The 23,020-nt window shown below is 41.2% G+C and overlaps 5 protein-coding genes across 14 annotated transcripts in view; all 5 read right to left on the bottom strand.

Annotated features, from left to right (window-relative positions):
- Positions 1 to 11,674, bottom strand: part of LOC137023027 (protocadherin alpha-3-like) — a 54,111-nt gene extending 42,437 nt beyond the window's left edge. For 9 of the 10 annotated variants that reach the window (XM_067389593.1, XM_067389777.1, XM_067389853.1 and 6 more), the window contains exon 1: positions 186 to 2,564. In XM_067389593.1, the coding sequence (XP_067245694.1) occupies positions 186 to 2,564 (2,379 nt within the window). Of the gene's footprint in view, positions 1 to 185; positions 2,565 to 9,234 lie in introns of those variants that run through there. The other variant, XM_067389685.1, reaches the window with a different exon arrangement.
- Positions 2,948 to 5,429, bottom strand: LOC137022838 (protocadherin alpha-8-like). The gene has a single exon (XM_067389315.1). It carries the CDS (start codon positions 5,342 to 5,344, stop codon positions 2,948 to 2,950), a length of 2,397 nt encoding a protein of 798 aa, XP_067245416.1. The 5' UTR covers positions 5,345 to 5,429.
- LOC137022830 (protocadherin alpha-8-like) lies at positions 6,055 to 8,509 on the bottom strand. The gene has a single exon (XM_067389304.1). The coding sequence runs from the start codon at positions 8,449 to 8,451 to the stop codon at positions 6,055 to 6,057; it is 2,397 nt and encodes a 798-aa protein (XP_067245405.1). The 5' UTR covers positions 8,452 to 8,509.
- A 1,174-nt stretch (positions 11,675 to 12,848) lies between the features above and the next one.
- Positions 12,849 to 15,408, bottom strand: LOC137035222 (protocadherin alpha-3-like). Its single transcript, XM_067408473.1, has 2 exons — positions 13,039 to 15,408; positions 12,849 to 12,854 (listed from the first exon to the last, which is right to left on the bottom strand). The coding sequence occupies exons 1-2, from the start codon at positions 15,406 to 15,408 to the stop codon at positions 12,849 to 12,851; spliced, it is 2,376 nt and encodes a 791-aa protein (XP_067264574.1).
- Positions 15,409 to 15,783: 375 nt separating this feature from the next.
- On the bottom strand, positions 15,784 to 22,676 carry LOC137035110 (uncharacterized). Its single transcript, XM_067408452.1, has 3 exons — positions 20,165 to 22,676; positions 16,120 to 18,390; positions 15,784 to 15,798 (listed from the first exon to the last, which is right to left on the bottom strand). The coding sequence occupies exons 1-3, from the start codon at positions 22,544 to 22,546 to the stop codon at positions 15,784 to 15,786; spliced, it is 4,668 nt and encodes a 1,555-aa protein (XP_067264553.1). The 5' UTR covers positions 22,547 to 22,676.
- Positions 22,677 to 23,020: the final 344 nt, after the last annotated feature.

The raw sequence follows: 23,020 nt of genomic DNA, 5'->3' as shown, positions 1-23,020 counted from the left end.
AGCACACTGTTGCTGCTTGACAGAGTCAAACTATATGCTCAATCCCAGTGTGTTTCAGTACCATGGAGAGCTCTCGGGCGATCTAAAAACGGATCGTGGTTCAACAGGAGATGTCAGATTTGTGTATACATAGGGAAATACAGTATATTTAACTAAACTAGTAGTGGCCCCCTAAAATGTCTTACCTTTTCTTTATTAGGAAGTGTTTGTGTTCTGGTAAAAGTGTCTCCTCCATTAATACTGATCAGTTCTGCATCTGCAGGAGGAAATTGCGCGGGGAAAACCACTACGTCACTCTTCAGCGTGTCCGAGCTAAAACACACGTCATACTGCTGAGTAGCTTTGGAGTAAGACCAGCTCCCGTCAGGGTGTGTGGTGATCATCGGGGCGCTGTACCTGCCCAAACTGCCGTCTGTCCTGTGGCATTTTACAGCTATCAAACTGATGAGGCTCAGTAAAAAGATGACGGACACACACACAATGGCGATCAGCAAATACAGATTTAAATCCGAGAAACTCTCCTCCTTTATCGGCGCGTGTCTGAATGGAGTCTTGACGTCACCTGCGCTTTCAACAACCACAACATCAATAGACACAGTCGCTGACAGTGAGGGCTCTCCGTTATCACACACCAAAATGACCAGCGGGTGAGTTTTCAGGTCATTGTCACTCATTCTCCTCTTAGTCCTGATCTCCCCGCTGCTGCTTCCGATTCGGAACAGATTGTTTCCTTTGGGTTCAGAGATGTGGTAAGACAGCAGCGCGTTGTAACCAGAATCTGCATCTACAGCCCTGATCTTGGCCACAAAGTAGCCCGCCTCAGCAGAATACGGAATGTTCTCCGTGTTAACGGAACCGAGCTCGGAATAGGGCGCGAGAATCCCGGGACTGTTGTCGTTCTCATCCAGGATAAAAACATTTACAGTCACGTTACTGCTGAGAGGAGGAACACCAGAGTCTGTGGCCTGAACTTTAAACTGGAAAGTTTTCATCTCCTCATAGTTAAACGACTGTAAACTGTGAATATCTCCACTGTCAGAGTTGATACTAACAACAGAATATGCAGTTCCAGATTTGTGAAGTGGTTCCAGTAATGCATAAGTAATTTTGGAATTTTCATCTGAATCTGGATCAACAGCCGAAATAGTGTAAATGATTTGACCTTTAGGCCCATTTTCTTTTACAAATATATTTATAACAGGATTTGGAAAACGTGGGGGGTTGTCATTAACATCAGATACATACACCGTGAAAACGCGTGTGGAAGAAAGAGGCGGAGTCCCTTCATCTGACGCCATGATTGTGACATTATATCGATCAACACGCTCTCTATCCAAAGGCCCATCCACTACAAGAGAATAATAATTCTTGTACGATGACTGTAATTTAAAAGGAACATCACCTACCACTTTCCCATGCGTATTCCCATTCTTCCCCGAGTCTTTGTCAGATATCGTTATCAAAGCCACCGTTGTTTCTTTTTTAGCATCCTCCCTTACTGTGTTCACTTGAGACGTTAATGATATTTCTGGCTCGTTGTCGTTTATATCTAAAACCTCTACTAATATTTTACAGTGCGCGGACCGCGGACTCGCTCCTTTGTCTTTAGCCTGAGCATGAATCTCATAAGCATTGTGTTGCTCAAAATCCACACTGCCCTGCACTGAAATGACACCGGTAGCGGAATCAATCTTAAAAACGTTGTTTGTTTTGTCATCGCTGTCTTGGTGAACTAAAGAATAAATAATTTCACTATTCACACCCTCATCTAAATCAGTGGCATTCAGATTTATGACTAATGTTCCCATTGGCGCATTCTCAACGAGACGCACTTTATAAAGAGCTTTACCAAACACGGGTGCGTTATCATTTACATCTTGTACATTTATTATTATCTGCATTGTACCCGATTTTGGAGGTTTTCCTCCGTCTACAGCGGTCAGTGTGAGCTGGATTACCGCTTGTTTCTCTCGATCTAAAGCTTTCTGCAGCACTAACTCAGCAGACACACTCTGATCTCTTCCGCTCTGTACATCCAGAGAGAAATGCTCGTTCGGACTCAGCTTGTAGCTCTTTACCGAGTTCGCTCCAACATCAGGATCCGACGCTCTCGGCAACTGAAATCTGTCTCCAACAAACGCATTCTCTGATATGTTAAACTGCTTAGACTTAACACGAAACGACGGAGCATTGTCATTAATGTCTAAAATATTTATCTCAATGCGAAACAGGTTTAATGGATTATTAACAATGGCTTCTAAATTCACTGAACATTGCGGTGAGGCAGGGCAAAATTCCTCCCTGTCGATCCTTTCGCTGACAAACAGAACGCCAGTTCTCAAATTAACCTCAAAATATTTCCTTCCCAAAACTGCGGGGATGTGAAATCCGCGTGATTCCAGTTCTTGAATATTCAAATTAAGATCCTTTGCGATATTTCCAACAAATGTTCCCGTGTTCACCTCCTCTGAAATGGAGTATGAGATCTGGGCTGAAGCCGTAGACAGCAAGCGCAGCAAAACCAGACAAATAGCAGTCCCGCTGAGAGGAATTATTCGAGCCATTACGCATCTATTTTGTAAACTCCACAAATCGCTGCAATAATATTAACAAAACAGGTTCCATTCTTTGGTTTTATTCCACTGTATGTAATTTGTTTCTATGCATACAGCCGTGAAGGCGAAATAGAACAAAAGCGCATGAGTGCGCGCTCAAGTAAGGACTAGGAGGAGCCAGTGTGGGCGCGCACGAACGTTACAAAACACTTCAATACTGACACCAAGTGGCTTCAAAGAGATAAATATGCTATAACATGGCAAAATAAAGAAAAAAAACCTGGTATAAGCTTTAAGAACAATACAAATCCGTTTGTTTTGGGTTTACGCATTTTAAAGATTTGTTTTCAAAAAAATATTATAAAAGAAATGGGAAAAAAATATACTGTAGGCTATACGGAATCTCTTACCTTCTCTTTATTAGGAAGTGTTTGCGTTCTGGTAAAAGTGTCTCCTCCATTAATACTGATCAGTTCTGCATCTGCAGGCGGAAATTGCGCGGGGAAAACCACTACGTCACTCTTCAGCGTGTCCGAGCTAAAACACACGTCATACTGCTGAGTAGCTTTGGAGTAAGACCAGCTCCCGTCAGGGTGTGTGGTGATCATCGGGGCGCTGTACCTGCCCAAACTGCCGTCTGTCCTGTGGCATTTTACAGCTATCAAACTGATGAGGCTCAGTAAAAAGATGACGGACACACACACAATGGCGATCAGCAAATACAGATTTAAATCCGAGAAACTCTCCTCCTTTATCGGCGCGTGTCTGAATGGAGTCTTGACGTCACCTGCGCTTTCAACAACCACAACATCAATAGACACAGTCGCTGACAGTGAGGGCTCTCCGTTATCACACACCAAAATGACCAGCGGGTGAGTTTTCAGGTCATTGTCACTCATTCTCCTCTTAGTCCTGATCTCCCCGCTGCTGCTTCCGATTCGGAACAGATTGTTTCCTTTGGGTTCAGAGATGTGGTAAGACAGCAGCGCGTTGTAACCAGAATCTGCATCTACAGCCCTGATCTTGGCCACAAAGTAGCCCGCCTCAGCAGAATACGGAATGTTCTCCGTGTTAACGGAACCGAGCTCGGAATAGGGCGCGAGAATCCCGGGACTGTTGTCGTTCTCATCCAGGATAAAAACATTTACAGTCACGTTACTGCTGAGAGGAGGAACACCAGAGTCTGTGGCCTGAACTTTAAACTGGAAAGTTTTCATCTCCTCAAAGTTAAACGACTGTAAACTGTGAATATCTCCACTGTCAGAGTTGATGTTGATCATGGATGTTACCGGGCCGCTTTTAGAGCTTTCCAGTACAGAATATGTTATCCGGGCATTATCACCTACGTCAGGATCTAGAGCAGAAACTGTGTGAATAACAGCTCCAATCTGACTGTTCTCTTTCACATAAACATTAATGACGGGCTCTGGAAAGCGCGGCGCGTTGTCATTCACATCAGAAACGTGTACAGCAATGACACTGGTGCTGGAGAGAGGCGGAGTCCCTTCATCAGTAGCTGTGATGGTCACGTTATACTCGGACGCGCGCTCTCTGTCTAGAGGACCATCTACCACTAAAGTATAATAATTCTTATAGGAGTTCTGAACTTTAAAAGGAACAGAGCCCTGAATCTTTAATGTTACCTGTCCGTTTTTACCAGCATCATTATCAGTTACAGTTATCATTCCAACCATCGTGCCAATGGGAGCATCTTCTTTAACAGTGCTCACTAAAGACGTCACAGATATCACCGGTGGGTTGTCATTCACATCCACAACTTCGACCAATACTTTACAGTGAGCCGCTTTCGGATTATAACCTCTGTCTTTTGCTTGTATTCGGAGTTCGATTGCATTACTCTGCTCGTAATCAACATCTTTTTGTACAAAAATTTCACCTGTTTCTGAGTTTATCGAAAATGCATCGACATTTTTGTCATTGTTGTGATTAACTATTGAATAAATAATTTCACCGTTCACACCCTCATCTAAATCAACAGCTTGAACAGTAATTAAGTGAGTACCACGTGCCGCATTCTCAGTGGTTTTGGCTTTATACAAAGACTTACTGAAGACAGGAATATTATCATTGACATCGACAACATTAACAATAATCTCTGTTGTACCAGATTTGGGAGGTTTTCCTCCGTCTACAGCGGTCAGTGTGAGCTGAATCACAGACTGTTTCTCTCGATCTAAAGCTTTCTGCAGCACTAATTCAGCAGATACACTCTGATCTCCTCCGCCCTGTACATCCAGAGAGAAATGTTCGTTTGGACTCAGTTTGTAGCTCTTTAATGAGTTACTGCCTACATCTGCGTCAAACGCGTTCTGTAATGGAAATCTCTCCCCTGGAATGGCTGATTCAGTAATGTTTAGATATACTACTGATGTCCGAAATACGGGTGCATTATCATTAATGTCAACAACATTTATTTCAAATCTGTAAATATTCAACGGAGAGCTAATCATGGCTTCTAAAGGCAGCGAACATTTAACATTCTGCTCGCAGATCTCTTCTCGATCAATTCTTTCTCTGACACTGAGAATGCCAGTTTTTGTATTTAAATCGAAATACCTCTTGTTCGGTCCCGGAACTATATGAAACCCTCGTACCTCAAGATCTTGAATATTCAGATTAAAATCCTTCACCAAATTCCCAGCTGCAGTTCCTGGGTTCGCTTCCTCAGACACGGAATAGACAAACTGTCCGCCCGTTATATTCCAAAGCCGACACAGCAAGTACACACAAAGCCAAAGCCGAAATGTTGATTTGCCTTTTAATTCCATTGTCTCTAAATCTTCTGAATATGACAAAATCGTAAAAATCCGATAGCATAGTCGCTGAGGAAATATCACACGAAACCGCGCATTACAGCAGCTTCCTGACACAATGGCGAATTCTGAACAAAGCCTCTCTGCTCGGGAAGCTACAAAATGAGGCGGAGCTTATAGTGGAGTTATGGAAATTCTCCTGTAAAATGGAAGGATAGTGACATCGTGCGGACAACTGCAAACTCTACAGTTTCTAAATAAAATATTTTGATGTTTAATCTATTAGTTGTAAAAGCATAAAATTAAAACAAATTTGATAATGTCTAAAATGGCAAAAGTGTCCACATCATACTGGCTGTCTAATTATAACAGTGGTATCGAACGCAAATACTGAACAAGGTTATATAATAACTACAAAATTAAGTCTTAAAAATAGGGTGAACTTACAAGACAGGATAAGACATGAAACAGAAATACATTCATACGGCACTATCGGATAAAATAGCGGATTATTAAGAGCATGTGTGTTTTTAGCACCACGGACAGAGCGTGCTAGTGCAAAACCGGAATAAAATAGACTTGGGAGAAGTAGGTAATGGTTAATAATTAATTTCCCCCAGTCTTAATCTAAAAAATAATACTGAATTAACTATATAGCACTTCTAATTCAAGGAGAAATTGTAGCTGTAAACCAAATTGGACAGAAAAACGTGTTTTCCTCACTTTTAATAAAACATTCTTACCTTTTCTTTATTAGGAAGTGTTTGTGTTCTGGTAAAAGTGTCTCCTCCATTAATACTGATCAGTTCTGCATCTGCAGGAGGAAATTGCGCGGGGAAAACCACTACGTCACTCTTCAGCGTGTCCGAGCTAAAACACACGTCATACTGCTGAGTAGCTTTGGAGTAAGACCAGCTCCCGTCAGGGTGTGTGGTGATCATCGGGGCGCTGTACCTGCCCAAACTGCCGTCTGTCCTGTGGCATTTTACAGCTATCAAACTGATGAGGCTCAGTAAAAAGATGACGGACACACACACAATGGCGATCAGCAAATACAGATTTAATTCCGAGAAACTCTCCTCCTTTATCGGCGCGTGTCTGAATGGAGTCTTGACGTCACCTGCGCTTTCAACAACCACAACATCAATAGACACAGTCGCTGACAGTGAGGGCTCTCCGTTATCACACACCAAAATGACCAGCGGGTGAGTTTTCAGGTCATTGTCACTCATTCTCCTCTTAGTCCTGATCTCCCCGCTGCTGCTTCCGATTCGGAACAGATTGTTTCCTTTGGGTTCAGAGATGTGGTAAGACAGCAGCGCGTTGTAACCAGAATCTGCATCTACAGCCCTGATCTTGGCCACAAAGTAGCCCGCCTCAGCAGAATACGGAATGTTCTCCGTGTTAACGGAACCGAGCTCGGAATAGGGCGCGAGAATCCCGGGACTGTTGTCGTTCTCATCCAGGATAAAAACATTCACAGTCACGTTACTGCTGAGAGGAGGAACACCAGAGTCTGTGGCCTGAACTTTAAACTGGAAAGTTTTCATCTCCTCATAGTTAAACGACTGTAAACTGTGAATATCTCCACTGTCAGAGTTGATGTTGATCATGGATGTTACCGGGCCGCTTTTAGAGCTTTCCAGTACAGAATATGTTATCCGGGCATTATCACCTACGTCAGGATCTAAAGCAGAAACTGTGTGAATAACAGCTCCAATCTGACTGTTCTCTTTCACATAAACATTAATGACGGGCTCTGGAAAGCGCGGCGCGTTGTCATTCACATCAGAAACGTGTACAGCAATGACACTGGTGCTGGAGAGAGGCGGAGTACCTTCATCAGTAGCTGTGATGGTCACGTTATACTCGGACGCGCGCTCTCTGTCTAGAGGACCATCTACAACTAAAGTATAATAATTCTTATAGGAGTTCTGAACTTTAAAAGGAACAGAGCCCTGAATCTTTAATGTTACCTGTCCGTTTTTACCAGCATCATTATCAGTTACAGTTATCACTCCAACCATCGTGCCAATGGGAGCATCTTCTTTTACAGTGCTCACTAAAGACGTCACAGATATCAACGGTGTGTTGTCATTCACATCTACGATTTCGACTAAAACTTTACAGTGAGCCGCTTTCGGATTATAACCTCTGTCTTTTGCTTGTATTCGAAGTTCTATTGCATTACTCTGCTCATAATCTACATCTTTTTGCACCGTAATTTCACCTGTTTCTGAGTTTATCGAGAACGCATTTACATTTTTATCATTGTCGTGATTGACAATTGCATAAATTATATCACCGTTTACGCCCTCATCTAAATCAACAGCTTGAACGGTGATCACGTGAGTACCACGCGCCGCATTCTCAGTGGTTTTGGCTTTATACAAAGACTTACTGAAGACAGGAATATTATCATTAACATCGACAACATTAACAATAATCTCTGTTGTACCTGATCTGGGAGGTTTTCCTCCGTCTACAGAGGTCAGTGTGAGCTGGATCACAGACTGTTTCTCTCGATCTAAAGCTTTCTGCAGCACTAATTCAGCAGATACACTCTGATCTCCTCCGCTCTGTACATCCAGAGAGAAATGCTCGTTTGGACTCAGTTTGTAGCTCTTAACCGAATTAACGCCAACATCAGCATCTAACGCTCTCTGTAATGGAAATCTCTCCCCTGGAATGGCTGATTCAGTAATATTTAGATGTATTATTGATGTCCGAAATACGGGTGCATTATCATTAATGTCAACAACATTTATTTCAAATCTGTAAATATTCAACGGAGAGCTAATCATGGCTTCTAAAGGCAGCGAACATTTGACATTCTGCTCGCAGATCTCTTCTCGATCAATTCTTTCTCTGACACTGAGAATGCCAGTTTTTGTATTTAAATCAAAATACCTTTTGTTCGGTCCCGGAACTATATGAAACCCTCGTACCTCTAGATCTTGAATATTCAGATTAAAATCCTTCACCAAATTCCCAACTGCAGTTCCTGGATTCGCTTCCTCAGACACGGAATAGACAAACTGTCCGCCCGTTATATTCCAAAGCCGACACAGCAAGTAAACACAAAGCCAAAGCCGAAATTTTGATTGGTCTTTGGATTCCATTGTCTCTAAATCTTCTGAATATGACAAAATCGTAAAAATCCGATAACATAGTCGCTGAGGAAATATCACACGAAACCGCGCATTACAGCAGCTTCCTGACACAATGGCGAATTCTGAACAAAGCCTCTCTGCTCGGGAAGCTACAAAATGAGGCGGAGCTTATAGTGGAGTTATGGAAATTCTCCTGTAAAATGGAATGCTAGTGACATCGTGCGGACAACTGCAAACTCTACAGTTATTAAATAACATTTTGATATGTTTAATCTATTAGTTGTAAAATAATAAAATAATAATAATAATAATAATAATAAATGATAATGTCTAAATTGGCCAAAGTGTCCACATACTGGCTGTCTAGTTATAAAAGTGTCATCAAATGCATATACTGAACAAGGCTATTTTATAACTACAAAATGAAAGCTTTAAAAAAAAGTGAACTTAAAAGACGGGACAAAAAGACCTGGAACAGAAATATGTTCATAAGTTTATGGCAATATCGGATAAATAGCAGTGGATTTCTAAGAGCATTTGCGTTTTCAGCACCACGGACAGAGCGCGCTACTGCAAAAAGACGATAAAACTAAACCTGTGCAAAACAGGAATAAACATTTCAGGAGAAAATGGCAATGGTTCTTTAATTTCCCTCAGTCTTAATCTAAATAAATAAATAAAAATAAATACTGAATTAACTATATACAGCACGAAGAATAAAAAAAAAATGCAACTTTAGACTAAATCGAACAGAATAATGTGTTTACTTCACTTTTGATGAACATTTCTTACCTTTTCTTTATTAGGAAGTGTTTGTGTTCTGGTAAAAGTGTCTCCTCCATTAATACTGATCAGTTCTGCATCTGCAGGCGGAAATTGCGCGGGGAAAACCACTACGTCACTCTTCAGCGTGTCCGAGCTAAAACACACGTCATACTGCTGAGTAGCTTTGGAGTAAGACCAGCTCCCGTCAGGGTGTGTGGTGATCATCGGGGCGCTGTACCTGCCCAAACTGCCGTCTGTCCTGTGGCATTTTACAGCTATCAAACTGATGAGGCTCAGTAAAAAGATGACGGACACACACACAATGGCGATCAGCAAATACAGATTTAAATCCGAGAAACTCTCCTCCTTTATCGGCGCGTGTCTGAATGGAGTCTTGACGTCACCTGCGCTTTCAACAACCACAACATCAATAGACACAGTCGCTGACAGTGAGGGCTCTCCGTTATCACACACCAAAATGACCAGCGGGTGAGTTTTCAGGTCATTGTCACTCATTCTCCTCTTAGTCCTGATCTCCCCGCTGCTGCTTCCGATTCGGAACAGATTGTTTCCTTTGGGTTCAGAGATGTGGTAAGACAGCAGCGCGTTGTAACCAGAATCTGCATCTACAGCCCTGATCTTGGCCACAAAGTAGCCCGCCTCAGCAGAATACGGAATGTTCTCCGTGTTAACGGAACCGAGCTCGGAATAGGGCGCGAGAATCCCGGGACTGTTGTCGTTCTCATCCAGGATAAAAACATTCACAGTCACGTTACTGCTGAGAGGAGGAACACCAGAGTCTGTGGCCTGAACTTTAAACTGGAAAGTTTTCATCTCCTCATAGTTAAACGACTGTAAACTGTGAATATCTCCACTGTCAGAGTTGATGTTGATCATGGATGTTACCGGGCCGCTTTTAGAGCTTTCCAGTACAGAATATGTTATCCGGGCATTATCACCTACGTCAGGATCTAGAGCAGAAACTGTGTGAATAACAGCTCCAATCTGACTGTTCTCTTTCACATAAACATTAATGACGGGCTCTGGAAAGCGCGGCGCGTTGTCATTCACATCAGAAACGTGTACAGCAATGACACTGGTGCTGGAGAGAGGCGGAGTCCCTTCATCAGTAGCTGTGATGGTCACGTTATACTCGGACGCGCGCTCTCTGTCTAGAGGACCATCTACCACTAGAGAATATTTATTTTTGTAAGTATTTTGTATTTTGAATGGTACAGAATCGCGTATCTTAAGAATAACAGCACCGTTTTTAGCCGCATCCCCGTCTTTAACAGTTATCAACCCCACCATTGTACCAGCACCAGCGTCCTCTCTTACAGTTTCAGCGAGAGATGTCACTGATATTTCAGGTACATTATCGTTAATATCGAGAATTTCAATTAAAACTTTACAGTGAGCCACTCGTGCGTTTTGGCCTTTATCTTTTGCCTGGACGCGTATTTCAATAGCAGCATATTCTTCGTAGTCTATATTGCCTTGGACAGATATCAAACCGGAAGTGGAATCTATAGCGAATGGCATTATGTTTTTGTTAGAGTCATGATTCAGAAGAGAATAAACTACTTCTCCATTCAGACCCTCATCTAAATCCCTTGCATGAACAGTTATAACTGATGTACCATGTGGCGCATTCTCACTCACACGAGCTTTATAAAGGGATTTACTAAACACCGGAATGTTATCATTTATATCCTCAACATTTACGATTATCTCCATTGTTCCAGATCTTGGAGGTTTTCCTCCATCTACAGCAGTCAATGTGAGATGAATCAAAGCCTGTTTTTCTCGATCTAAAGCTTTCTGCAGCACTAACTCAGCAGATACACTTTGCTCTCCTGCGCTCTGTACATCGAGAGAGAAGTGTTCATTTGGACTCAGCTTATAGCTCTTTATAGAATTGCTGCCCACATCAGCGTCAAACGCGTTCTGTATCGGAAACCTCTCCCCTGGCAAAGCCAGCTCTGAAACATTCAGATATTTTTTCTGAGAGGCAAATGCAGGTGCATTATCATTTATATCTAAAACGTTTACTTCAAAACGGTACATATTCAACGGAGAATTTACAATGGCCTCCAGTTCCAACACACATTTTGAGCTCCGTCCGCATAGCTCCTCTCTGTCTAATCTGTCTTTAATATGAAGTGCTCCCGTCTTTCGATTTAGGTCGAAATATTTCTCATTCTGACCTGAAACGATACGAAATCCCCGAAGCTCCAGATCGTCTAAATTCAGGTTGAAGTCCTTTGCTAAATTCCCGACAGTTGTCCCCGGTTTTGCCTCCTCCGACACGGAATAAACAATCTGCCCATTACAGAATTTCCAAATGCAAAAGAATACAATGAGAAAGATCGACGTCCTTTGTCGTTGTCGCACCATTGTATCTATATTCCGTGACCATAGCCGTTTGAGAACAAAAAGGTATTTTCAGAGGCAAGCACAAAACTGAATCTCTAGCAAACACAGACCGAAGACTGGAGAACAAAGCGCTCCGCAAGAAACAAAACCCTCCCCAAACAGGGAGGAGCTTTGCAAAACTGATAAACGGTGAAATGTGTAGTCTCATAGTGACATCTTGTGGAAAAAGTTAAAATAAAATATACGCATGCTGTACAGCGGATTCATTTTTTTTTTTTTTTTAAATGCTGTTATAGAGATATTTTAAAATATAATAAACTGAGACTTTTTTTTTTTTTTTTTTTTTTTTTTTCAAATCAGCCAGAAAATGAATTATGATTAGGGCACGTCTTATTTTTAAATGATTTATATTTTTTGTTTGTTTGTTTCCAAAAATGTTTAATTGACGCAATCAATTAAATTTCTCATTTCACCTGATTATATATATATATATATATATATATATATATATATATATATATATATATATATATATATTAGTCAACCAAAATGTATTCAGACACCTTGAACATTTAATTCATTAATACACTTTATTCACTACAATAATGATCATAAAAATAAAATAAAATAAAATAAAATAAAATAAAAAAATAACTAAATAAATAAATAAATAAATAAATAAATAAATAAAAGTAATAAAATATGACAAGATTTTAGAGTTAAACTGTGTCAGGAAAAAATAATCTTAATTATGTCAGATAACACTTATGCAAAACATGGTCAGGTCAAAGTGTCTGAATAATTTTTGGTTTCAAATTGTTATCAATTTTACTGGTAGTTCACTGTATAAAGAATTTTTGGGTATAATATGTCACAGTTTACTTTATTTTGCTATCCTCGCGTACATAAATGAACTATAGTGTCCTGCACCCACTAGTAAAAATATATAAAAAATGTTACATATATAAACTTATTATATATATATATATATATATATATATATATATATATATATATATATATATATATATATATATATATATATATATAAACTTAAAGGGACGAAAAATAGGCATATGAACAAGAATCATCAAGCTGTAAACATGAAATTCGACTAAAATAAAACCCATACGAATAAAGATTTCAACTTGAAAAAAAAAACACTGCAAAAAGGGACATCCCCCGTCACGCAAACAGGAAATGAGATAGACTTCAGTATCTTGGACAATAACAAGTGTGCCTATGAAAACTGTGAGAGCGCACGCTTACATCTTAAAATAACAATCAGCAAAAATCAATACAATTAGTTACTCAGGCAAATGCATATAAAGGAAATTATAAAACAACATGAGGCCACAAAGAAGAGTAATGCTCTGAACAGTATAAACGCCAATCTTTCATATGCTTAGGCGTAATTATTTTGCAACTAAGCGTCATTAAATGCGAATTTCTTACCTTTTCTTTATTAGGAAGTGTTTGTGTTCTGGTAAAAGTGTCTCCTCCATTAATACTGATCAGTTCTGCATCTGCAGGAGGAAATTGCGCGGGGAAAACCACTACGTCACTCTTCAGCGTGTCCGAGCTAAAACACACGTCATACTGCTGAGTAGCTTTGGAGTAAGACCAGCTCCCGTCAGGGTGTGTGGTGATCATCGGGGCGCTGTACCTGCCCAAACTGCCGTCTGTCCTGTGGCATTTTACAGCTATCAAACTGATGAGGCTCAGTAAAAAGATGACGGACACACACACAATGGCGATCAGCAAATACAGATTTAAATCCGAGAAACTCTCCTCCTTTATCGGCGCGTGTCTGAATGGAGTCTTGACGTCACCTGCGCTTTCAACAACCACAACATCAATAGACACAGTCGCTGACAGTGAGGGCTCTCCGTTATCACACACCAAAATGACCAGCGGGTGAGTTTTCAGGTCATTGTCACTCATTCTCCTCTTAGTCCTGATCTCCCCGCTGCTGCTTCCGATTCGGAACAGATTGTTTCCTTTGGGTTCAGAGATGTGGTAAGACAGCAGCGCGTTGTAACCAGAATCTGCATCTACAGCCCTGATCTTGGCCACAAAGTAGCCCGCCTCAGCAGAATACGGAATGTTCTCCGTGTTAACGGAACCGAGCTCGGAATAGGGCGCGAGAATCCCGGGACTGTTGTCGTTCTCATCCAGGATAAAAACATTTACAGTCACGTTACTGCTGAGAGGAGGAACACCAGAGTCTGTGGCCTGAACTTTAAACTGGAAAGTTTTCATCTCCTCATAGTTAAACGACTGTAAACTGTGAATATCTCCACTGTCAGAGTTGATGTTGATCATGGATGTTACCGGGCCGCTTTTAGAGCTTTCCAGTACAGAATATGTTATCCGGGCATTATCACCTACGTCAGGATCTAAAGCAGAAACTGTGTGAATAACAGCTCCAATCTGACTGTTCTCTTTCACATAAACATTAATGACGGGCTCTGGAAAGCGCGGCGCGTTGTCATTCACATCAGAAACGTGTACAGCAATGACACTGGTGCTGGAGAGAGGCGGAGTCCCTTCATCAGTAGCTGTGATGGTCACGTTATACTCGGACGCGCGCTCTCTGTCTAGAGGACCGTCTACCACTAGAGAATATTTATTCTTGTATGTATTCTGTATGCGAAAAGGTGCAGAATCGCGTATCTTAAGAACAACTGCACCGTTTTTCCCCCCGTCTCCGTCTTTAACGGTGATCAATCCCACCATTGTACCAACAGCAGCGTCTTCTCTCACCGTTTCAGCGAGAGATGTCACTGAAATATCAGGTACATTATCGTTAACATCAACAATTTCGATTAAAACTTTACAATGAGCAGCCCTTGGTTTTTGACCTTTGTCTTTTGCTTGGACACGGATTTCTACGGCATTGCTTGATTCGTAATCAATGTTCCCCACAACAGAGATGAGGCCACTGACAGAATCAATGGTAAAAGCGTTAGCAATATTGTCATCATCACTGCGTATAAATGAATAAATAATTTCCCCGTTCAAGCCCTCATCAGCGTCGCTAGCATGGACAGTGACAACAGAGGTGCCCGGGGGCGCATTTTCCATAATTCGTGTTTTGTAAAGAGATTTACTAAATACAGGGATGTTATCATTCGCATCCTCCACATTAATAATAATTTGTGATGTTCCTGATCTTGGAGGTTTTCCTCCGTCTACAGCGGTCAGTGTGAGCTGAATCACAGACTGTTTTTCTCGATCTAAAGCTTTCTGCAGCACTAATTCAGCAGATACACTCTGATCTCCTCCGCTCTGTACATCCAGAGAGAAATGCTCGTTCGGGCTGAGCTTGTAGCTTTTCACAGAATTACTGCCTACATCCGCGTCTAACGCACTTGGTAATGTAAATCTCTCGCCGGGGAAAGCTGATTCCGCAATATTTAGTTCTGTCTTTGGTGACTTAAAAGTAGGAGTGTTATCGTTTATGTCTAAAACATTCACTTCCAGTCGATACATGTTTACGGGAGTGTTAACAATAGCTTCTAATTCCAAAGAGCATTTGCTGCTCCTTCCGCATAACTGTTCTCTGTCTATTCTCTCCTTTACGAGGAGAACACCACCTTTCAAATTAACATTGAAATACCTCTTATTTGGGCCTGAAACGATTTGAAACCCACGAAGCTCTAATTCTTGAAGATTTAGGTTCAAATCCTTTGCTATATTTCCCACTGTGGTTCCCGGATCAGCCTCCTCTGATATTGAATACACAATCTGTCCATCGGTAATATTCCAAATGGAAAACGCTACAATGAAATACATCCACGATTTAAATCCTTGTTTTGACATTTTCATAATTCCTTCAATAGATCCGTTTCATCCATTCGGTAATAGCCACACAACACCGTAATTCTTCACAGCTCCTGCAGAAACGGAGACAGTAATGTGGCCTTTCGCGAACAAAAGCACCACGTGATAAACCGTACCCTCCCTTAACTGAGGAGGAGCTTTGCAGCCGAGGTAAGAGAAAATCTCGGTCTCTAACGACACCGCGTGGACAAATGGAGGCGAAGTAGATGATAATTCAGTGAAAAGAGACCCAATGTCTTTAAAAGTGCCGTAGATGCATTTCAGAATTAATACTTTTGTCATATTATTGAAGATTAAAATTAAGTGATTATTACAATCTACCAAAACTATACTGTTTTATGTTTGTAGGTTTTGTCAATGCATACTGCACTAAGATAAAAACAAAATAGAGAAAATTAAGTTTCAGTACTTTAAAATACTGTACTATACATGCCATTTTGCTTTCTCTTGATAGAGCATCTGACGTTCGGACGCGAAGTGTTCAATACCACAAACAGCTCCAAATACATAATAAGAATATAAACAGTTCAAATAACACAATGTTAACTCACTGTGCAGAAATATAACCGTGCACTCCAAACGAAAAAACAATATCTTGCAACTACAAGCAAAAGAGAGAAATCGCAACAAAGACTCAATTTGCCACGAAAAAAAGAAAGAAAGTAAAGACCAAGTAATAACTTATCTTACCTTTTCTTTATTAGGAAGTGTTTGTGTTCTGGTAAAAGTGTCTCCTCCATTAATACTGATCAGTTCTGCATCTGCAGGAGGAAATTGCGCGGGGAAAACCACAACGTCACTCTTCAGCGTGTCCGAGCTAAAACACACGTCATACTGCTGAGTAGCTTTGGAGTAAGACCAGCTCCCGTCAGGGTGTGTGGTGATCATCGGGGCGCTGTACCTGCCCAAACTGCCGTCTGTCCTGTGGCATTTTACAGCTATCAAACTGATGAGGCTCAGTAAAAAGATGACGGACACACACACAATGGCGATCAGCAAATACAGATTTAAATCCGAGAAACTCTCCTCCTTTATCGGCGCGTGTCTGAATGGAGTCTTGACGTCACCTGCGCTTTCAACAACCACAACATCAATAGACACAGTCGCTGACAGTGAGGGCTCTCCGTTATCACACACCAAAATGACCAGCGGGTGAGTTTTCAGGTCATTGTCACTCATTCTCCTCTTAGTCCTGATCTCCCCGCTGCTGCTTCCGATTCGGAACAGATTGTTTCCTTTGGGTTCAGAGATGTGGTAAGACAGCAGCGCGTTGTAACCAGAATCTGCATCTACAGCCCTGATCTTGGCCACAAAGTAGCCCGCCTCAGCAGAATACGGAATGTTCTCCGTGTTAACGGAACCGAGCTCGGAATAGGGCGCGAGAATCCCGGGAATGTTGTCGTTCTCATCCAGGATAAAAACATTCACAGTCACGTTACTGCTGAGAGGAGGAACACCAGAGTCTGTGGCCTGAACTTTAAACTGGAAAGTTTTCATCTCCTCAAAGTTAAACGACTGTAAACTGTGAATATCTCCACTGTCAGAGTTGATGTTGATCATGGATGTTACCGGGCCGCTTTTAGAGCTTTCCAGTACAGAATATGTTATCCGGGCATTATCACCTACGTCAGGATCTAAAGCAGAAACTGTGTGAATAACAGCTCCAATCTGACTGTTCTCTTTCACATAAACATTAATGACGGGCTCTGGAAAGCGCGGCGCGTTGTCATTCACATCAGAAACGTGTACAGCAATGACACTGGTGCTGGAGAGAGGCGGAGTCCCTTCATCAGTAGCTGTGATGGTCACGTTATACTCGGACGCGCGCTCCCTGTCTAGAGGACCATCTACCACTAGAGAATATTTATTTTTATAGGTGTTCTGTAATACAAACGGAAGGGAATCGATTATTTTCAGTTTTACAGATCCATTTTCCCCAGAATCATCATCTTTTACTGTAATCAGACCGACCATTGTTCCTTTTGCTGAACCTTCCTTCACAACATTAACAAGAGACGTTACAGATATTTCAGGAATATTGTCGTTTACGTCCATTATTTCGACCAAAACTTTACAATGAGCTGCTCTTGGAGTCGAGCCTTTGTCTCTCGCTTGAACACGAATTTCAACAGCATTGTTGGACTCGTGGTCTAATTTACTCTGAACTGTTATTTCACCAGTCACTTGATTAATCACAAAAGATTCGATATTTTCATCATTAATATGTTTTATAAAAGAATATACCACCTCTCCGTTTATCCCTTCATCTGCATCACTCGCATGTACTGTGATAACAGAGGTTCCAATAGGAGCATTTTCTGGAATTCGCGCTTTGTAAAGTGACTTTGTGAAATAAGGAATATTATCGTTTACGTCTATTATATTAGCAATTATGTTTATTGTTCCTGATCTGGGAGGTTTTCCTCCGTCTACAGCGGTCAGTGTGAGCTGGATCACAGGCTGTTTCTCTCGATCTAAAGCTTTCTGCAGCACTAACTCAGCAGATACACTCTGATCTCCTCCGCCCTGTACATCCAGAGAAAAGTGTTCATTTGGACTCAGTTTGTAGCTCTTTACTGAATTACTGCCCACATCCGCGTCAAAAGCGTTTGGTAATGCAAACCTTTCCCCTATAAATGCCGCCTCAGATACATTTAATTGTAAAGAGGAGGAGTGAAATGAGGGAGAATTGTCGTTTATGTCTAAGACATTTACTTCAAATCGGTACATGTTCAATGGCGAATTAACAATGGCCTCTAACTCTAAAGTACATTTCAAGCTACGTCCACATAGCTCTTCTCTGTCTATTTTCTCTTTAATTTGAAGCATTCCCGTTTTCATATTTACATCGAAATACCTCTTGTTGGGTCCAGAGGCGATCTGAAATCCACGGTGTTCCAGTTCTTGCAAATTAAGGTTTAAATCTTTGACTATATTTCCAACAGCAGTCCCCGGACTGGCCTCCTCCGACACAGAAAACACAATTTGCCCAGAAGACATCCTCGGAAGGAAATAAAATACAGTCAGATATATCCATAATATATTTCGCTCCTTTAGTGAATTCGCCATGATCCGTCAACACCAAATCCACAGGACAAACTAAATACATCCGCACTGTTTCATAATAAAATAAACCATACTGCGCTGCAAATCAGAAATCCTCTATTGTGGCGTCTCACGAACAAAGCACTGCTCGAGCTCAAACGCCCTGCCCCAAAACAGGGAGGAGTCTCTGCGAGAATAATAATGAATAAAAAATAATTTTAATGCAGGTCGCTGATGACACCTTGTGGATGTACATAGCTAGTGTGGAACTGAATTTTTTTAAAGTGCAATAGACAAAGTCTGTCTGAACCTTTTCTGCTGAAAATGAGCTGAACAAAACTAAATGAATCACATGACAAACCTTAATTTAAAATTAAATAAATAAATAAATACTCCAACATCCAAATGCAAAGATAATGAAATGGTAAACTGGATAAAAATAAATCCAAATTGACAGTCAGTGCTATCAGCACCATGGACAGCACAAACTGTTGATAGGAAAAGGTCCTGACACAGAGCAAATAAACACTAAAAGATTTAGCTTATATTGTACACAGTGCTTGAAGTGGAAAAAATAAAGTGCCCGTACTCACCAAAGGGGCGGGGCTTTGTTGGAGGGCGGGGTTATGGGGGATTGGTTGTCTCCCTCGGTTGTAAAAGCGTAGTTTTGGTTTGATCATTGGGGGGTTGAAATGTGAGCCGTTTAACAGGGTCCCAGGGCATATGCTCCCTCCTGAGGTTTATTTATTTGTTTGTTTTTGCAAAATGGTCTAAACATGCAAATTAGTTGATAACATAACTGCCATAAAGTAGCCTATAGTTAACAATCACCTGTTTACAAAGTGCCATGGGAAGTCAAATTATCTTTACTTAACATTTCCCATCATCTATTGTAATACCTGAAAGCCAGGCTTTTCCTAATATCTTTCATTGTTAGCAGAAAACATTTTACACTTGGGGAAAACCAATTGCTTAGTCAATAATTCAATAAGGTCCATATTTTAAAGCTCTTTCTAACTACTAGTTCATAGTTCGTGTGATTGTTTAACTATATAATTTGTTACAGTAAGGATCATTACTATTTTTATTTCATTTTCTTTCATTCAATCTATTCCGCTAAAGGATTATCTGTTATAAATTCTACAACTAGTCAAAAATTGTCACAATAAATAAAACAGAACGTGATCAATTCTAGTAAATGTGGTCATGAGTTTAAAATGTTTGCAGGATGATGTTTTCCCTCTTTTCATCAGTCATTTTAATGGCTGTTTTAGATCATGTTCGACTTTCTCGTAGCGTTTTACAATTATCTCAATAGAAAATAACAAATAACACTTTTGGAGCGCACTGGTGAACGGTGATTGGTGCGCCACTCATGCAAAATTAAACAACTGGGCTTCAGCCACAGTCATGTTGCGCAGACAACTGACCTGATTAGTTTGTACAGCTTATAAAAGCTCCAAACGCGCGATGTATAAAGTTAATTTTCTGATTCTATGTTTCGGTGTGAGCTCTCAGAGTACCTGCAACATGTGAGAAGTGCCGGTACGCAAGAAAAAGTGAGGGTTCGCTACTGATTAAAATATAGAAGTGCAGGTACTGAGTATCGGTCCGTACCAGCCCATTTCAAGCAATGAATGTGCATTTAAATGAAAAGTCAACAATTTAATAAGGATTCTGGACCGCTTACCTTTTCTTTATTAGGAAGTGTTTGTGTTCTGGTAAAAGTGTCTCCTCCATTAATACTGATCAGTTCTGCATCTGCAGGAGGAAATTGCGCGGGGAAAACCACTACGTCACTCTTCAGCGTGTCCGAGCTAAAACACACGTCATACTGCTGAGTAGCTTTGGAGTAAGACCAGCTCCCGTCAGGGTGTGTGGTGATCATCGGGGCGCTGTACCTGCCCAAACTGCCGTCTGTCCTGTGGCATTTTACAGCTATCAAACTGATGAGGCTCAGTAAAAAGATGACGGACACACACACAATGGCGATCAGCAAATACAGATTTAAATCCGAGAAACTCTCCTCCTTTATCGGCGCGTGTCTGAATGGAGTCTTGACGTCACCTGCGCTTTCAACAACCACAACATCAATAGACACAGTCGCTGACAGTGAGGGCTCTCCGTTATCACACACCAAAATGACCAGCGGGTGAGTTTTCAGGTCATTGTCACTCATTCTCCTCTTAGTCCTGATCTCCCCGCTGCTGCTTCCGATTCGGAACAGATTGTTTCCTTTGGGTTCAGAGATGTGGTAAGACAGCAGCGCGTTGTAACCAGAATCTGCATCTACAGCCCTGATCTTGGCCACAAAGTAGCCCGCCTCAGCAGAATACGGAATGTTCTCCGTGTTAACGGAGCCGAGCTCGGAATAGGGCGCGAGAATCCCGGGACTGTTGTCATTCTCATCCAGGATAAAAACATTCACAGTCACGTTACTGCTGAGAGGAGGAACACCAGAGTCTGTGGCCTGAACTTTAAACTGGAAAGTTTTCATCTCCTCATAGTTAAACGACTGTAAACTGTGAATATCTCCACTGTCAGAGTTGATGTTGATCATGGATGTTACCGGGCCGCTTTTAGAGCTTTCCAGTACAGAATATGTTATCCGGGCATTATCACCTACGTCAGGATCTAAAGCAGAAACTGTGTGAATAACAGCTCCAATCTGACTGTTCTCTTTCACATAAACATTAATGACGGGCTCTGGAAAGCGCGGCGCGTTGTCATTCACATCAGAAACGTGTACAGCAATGACACTGGTGCTGGAGAGAGGCGGAGTCCCTTCATCAGTAGCTGTGATGGTCACGTTATACTCGGACGCGCGCTCTCTGTCTAGAGGACCATCTACCACTAGAGAATAATAATTTTTGTAATTCGTCTCAAGTTTAAAAGGCACATTGTTGGACACAACACAATTAACTACACCGTTTTTACCGCCGTCTCTGTCAATCACTGACACGAGAGCGACAGCAGTGCCGATACTGACGTCCTCTTTCACTGTACTGAGGAGTGACGTCACGGTTATCTCTGGCTCGTTGTCGTTAATATCCAGCACCTCCACCAGGACTTTGCAGTGAGTGGACATCGGAGGCTGCCCTTTGTCACTGGCCTGTGCGCGGATCTCAAACGCATTGTTCTCCTCGAAATCTATATTTCCTTTGACTGTGATTGCGCCAGTATTCGGATCAATATCAAAGATCTGCAGGATTTTACTCTGATCTCTTTTAATTATAGAATAAACAATATCACTATTGCTGCCTTCATCCAGGTCTGTCGCATTTAACACAACGATCGTCGTTCCAATAGCCACATTTTCAAAAACGGTTGTTTTATACAGAGGCTTACTAAAAATAGGAGTATTATCATTAATATCCAAAACTTTAATAATTATAAGAGATGTGCCTGTTTTAGAGGGAGTTCCTCCGTCTACAGCGGTCAGTGTGAGCTGAATCACAGGCTGTTTCTCTCGATCTAAAGCTTTCTGCAGCACTAATTCAGCAGATACACTCTGATCTCCTCCTTTGTGTACAGCTAAAGAAAAATACTCATTCGAGCTGAGCTTGTAAGAATTTATTGAATTTTTTCCAACATCTGCGTCTGTAGCGTGATGGAGAGGAAATCTAACCCCGGGGAGGGTGCTTTCCGCGATGTCGAGCGTTTGAGATTTCTCGCTGAAAGAAGGAGAATTGTCGTTTACATCCACAATATTAATTTCAATTTGATAAAGCTTCAGTGGATTGTTGATAACAGCTTCTACATTGACTGAACATTTAAGTGCTTTGGCACAAAGCTCCTCTCTATCTATCCTTTCATTTACATACAGAAATCCAGTTTTTAGATTTACCTCGAAATATTTTTTCTTGGATCCCGTGACAATCTGAAACATGCGCGACTCCAGTTCCTGAACATTAATGTTTAGATCCTTTGCGATATTTCCCACTGATGTTCCCGGATTCACCTCCTCTGAAACGGAATAAGAGAGCTGCCCTGATACCGCGTCCCAACAACACTCCAAAACAACGAGCACAACACAGATCACAAAAGACTTCCTTCTATGCGTCGAGAGCATTGCGACATCCAGTGAATCCCGTGCAATAATCCACGAAATAAAAGACGGTATTCCAAGTTCATCAATGCGAATAAAGAAGAATTAGACAATATTCCATTTGATCGACGAGAAAACACGAGGCCTTCGTACATTCTCTTCCAGTCTCTCTGAAACAAAGCCCTGTGAAATCTCCTCCCCACTAAAACCAGGAGGAGCTTCAAGACACGAGAGATGATTCGAGATTCAACGGTCTAGAGTGACACCAAGCGGATTTATGAATAAATATCCACCAAAAAATAAACAAATAAAAACATTACATATGGATCATCATATCATATTGCAATTATCTCTCATTTTTTTTTAAACTAATAATATAAGAAAAGATTTTGAGATTTCTTTGTGTCCAACATATGAGAGTGCTTTATGGCATTTTCGCCATCACATTTTTTTTATTAGCATGTTTTGTATAAATGTTTCATATCAAGAGAAATATAT

This window comes from Chanodichthys erythropterus, chromosome 1, assembly GCF_024489055.1.
Source record: "Chanodichthys erythropterus isolate Z2021 chromosome 1, ASM2448905v1, whole genome shotgun sequence".
Classification (NCBI taxonomy): Eukaryota; Metazoa; Chordata; class Actinopteri; order Cypriniformes; family Xenocyprididae; genus Chanodichthys; species Chanodichthys erythropterus.
The sequence above is the reverse complement of the archived record's forward strand: the minus strand, read 5'-3'. Positions and strand labels throughout refer to the sequence as shown.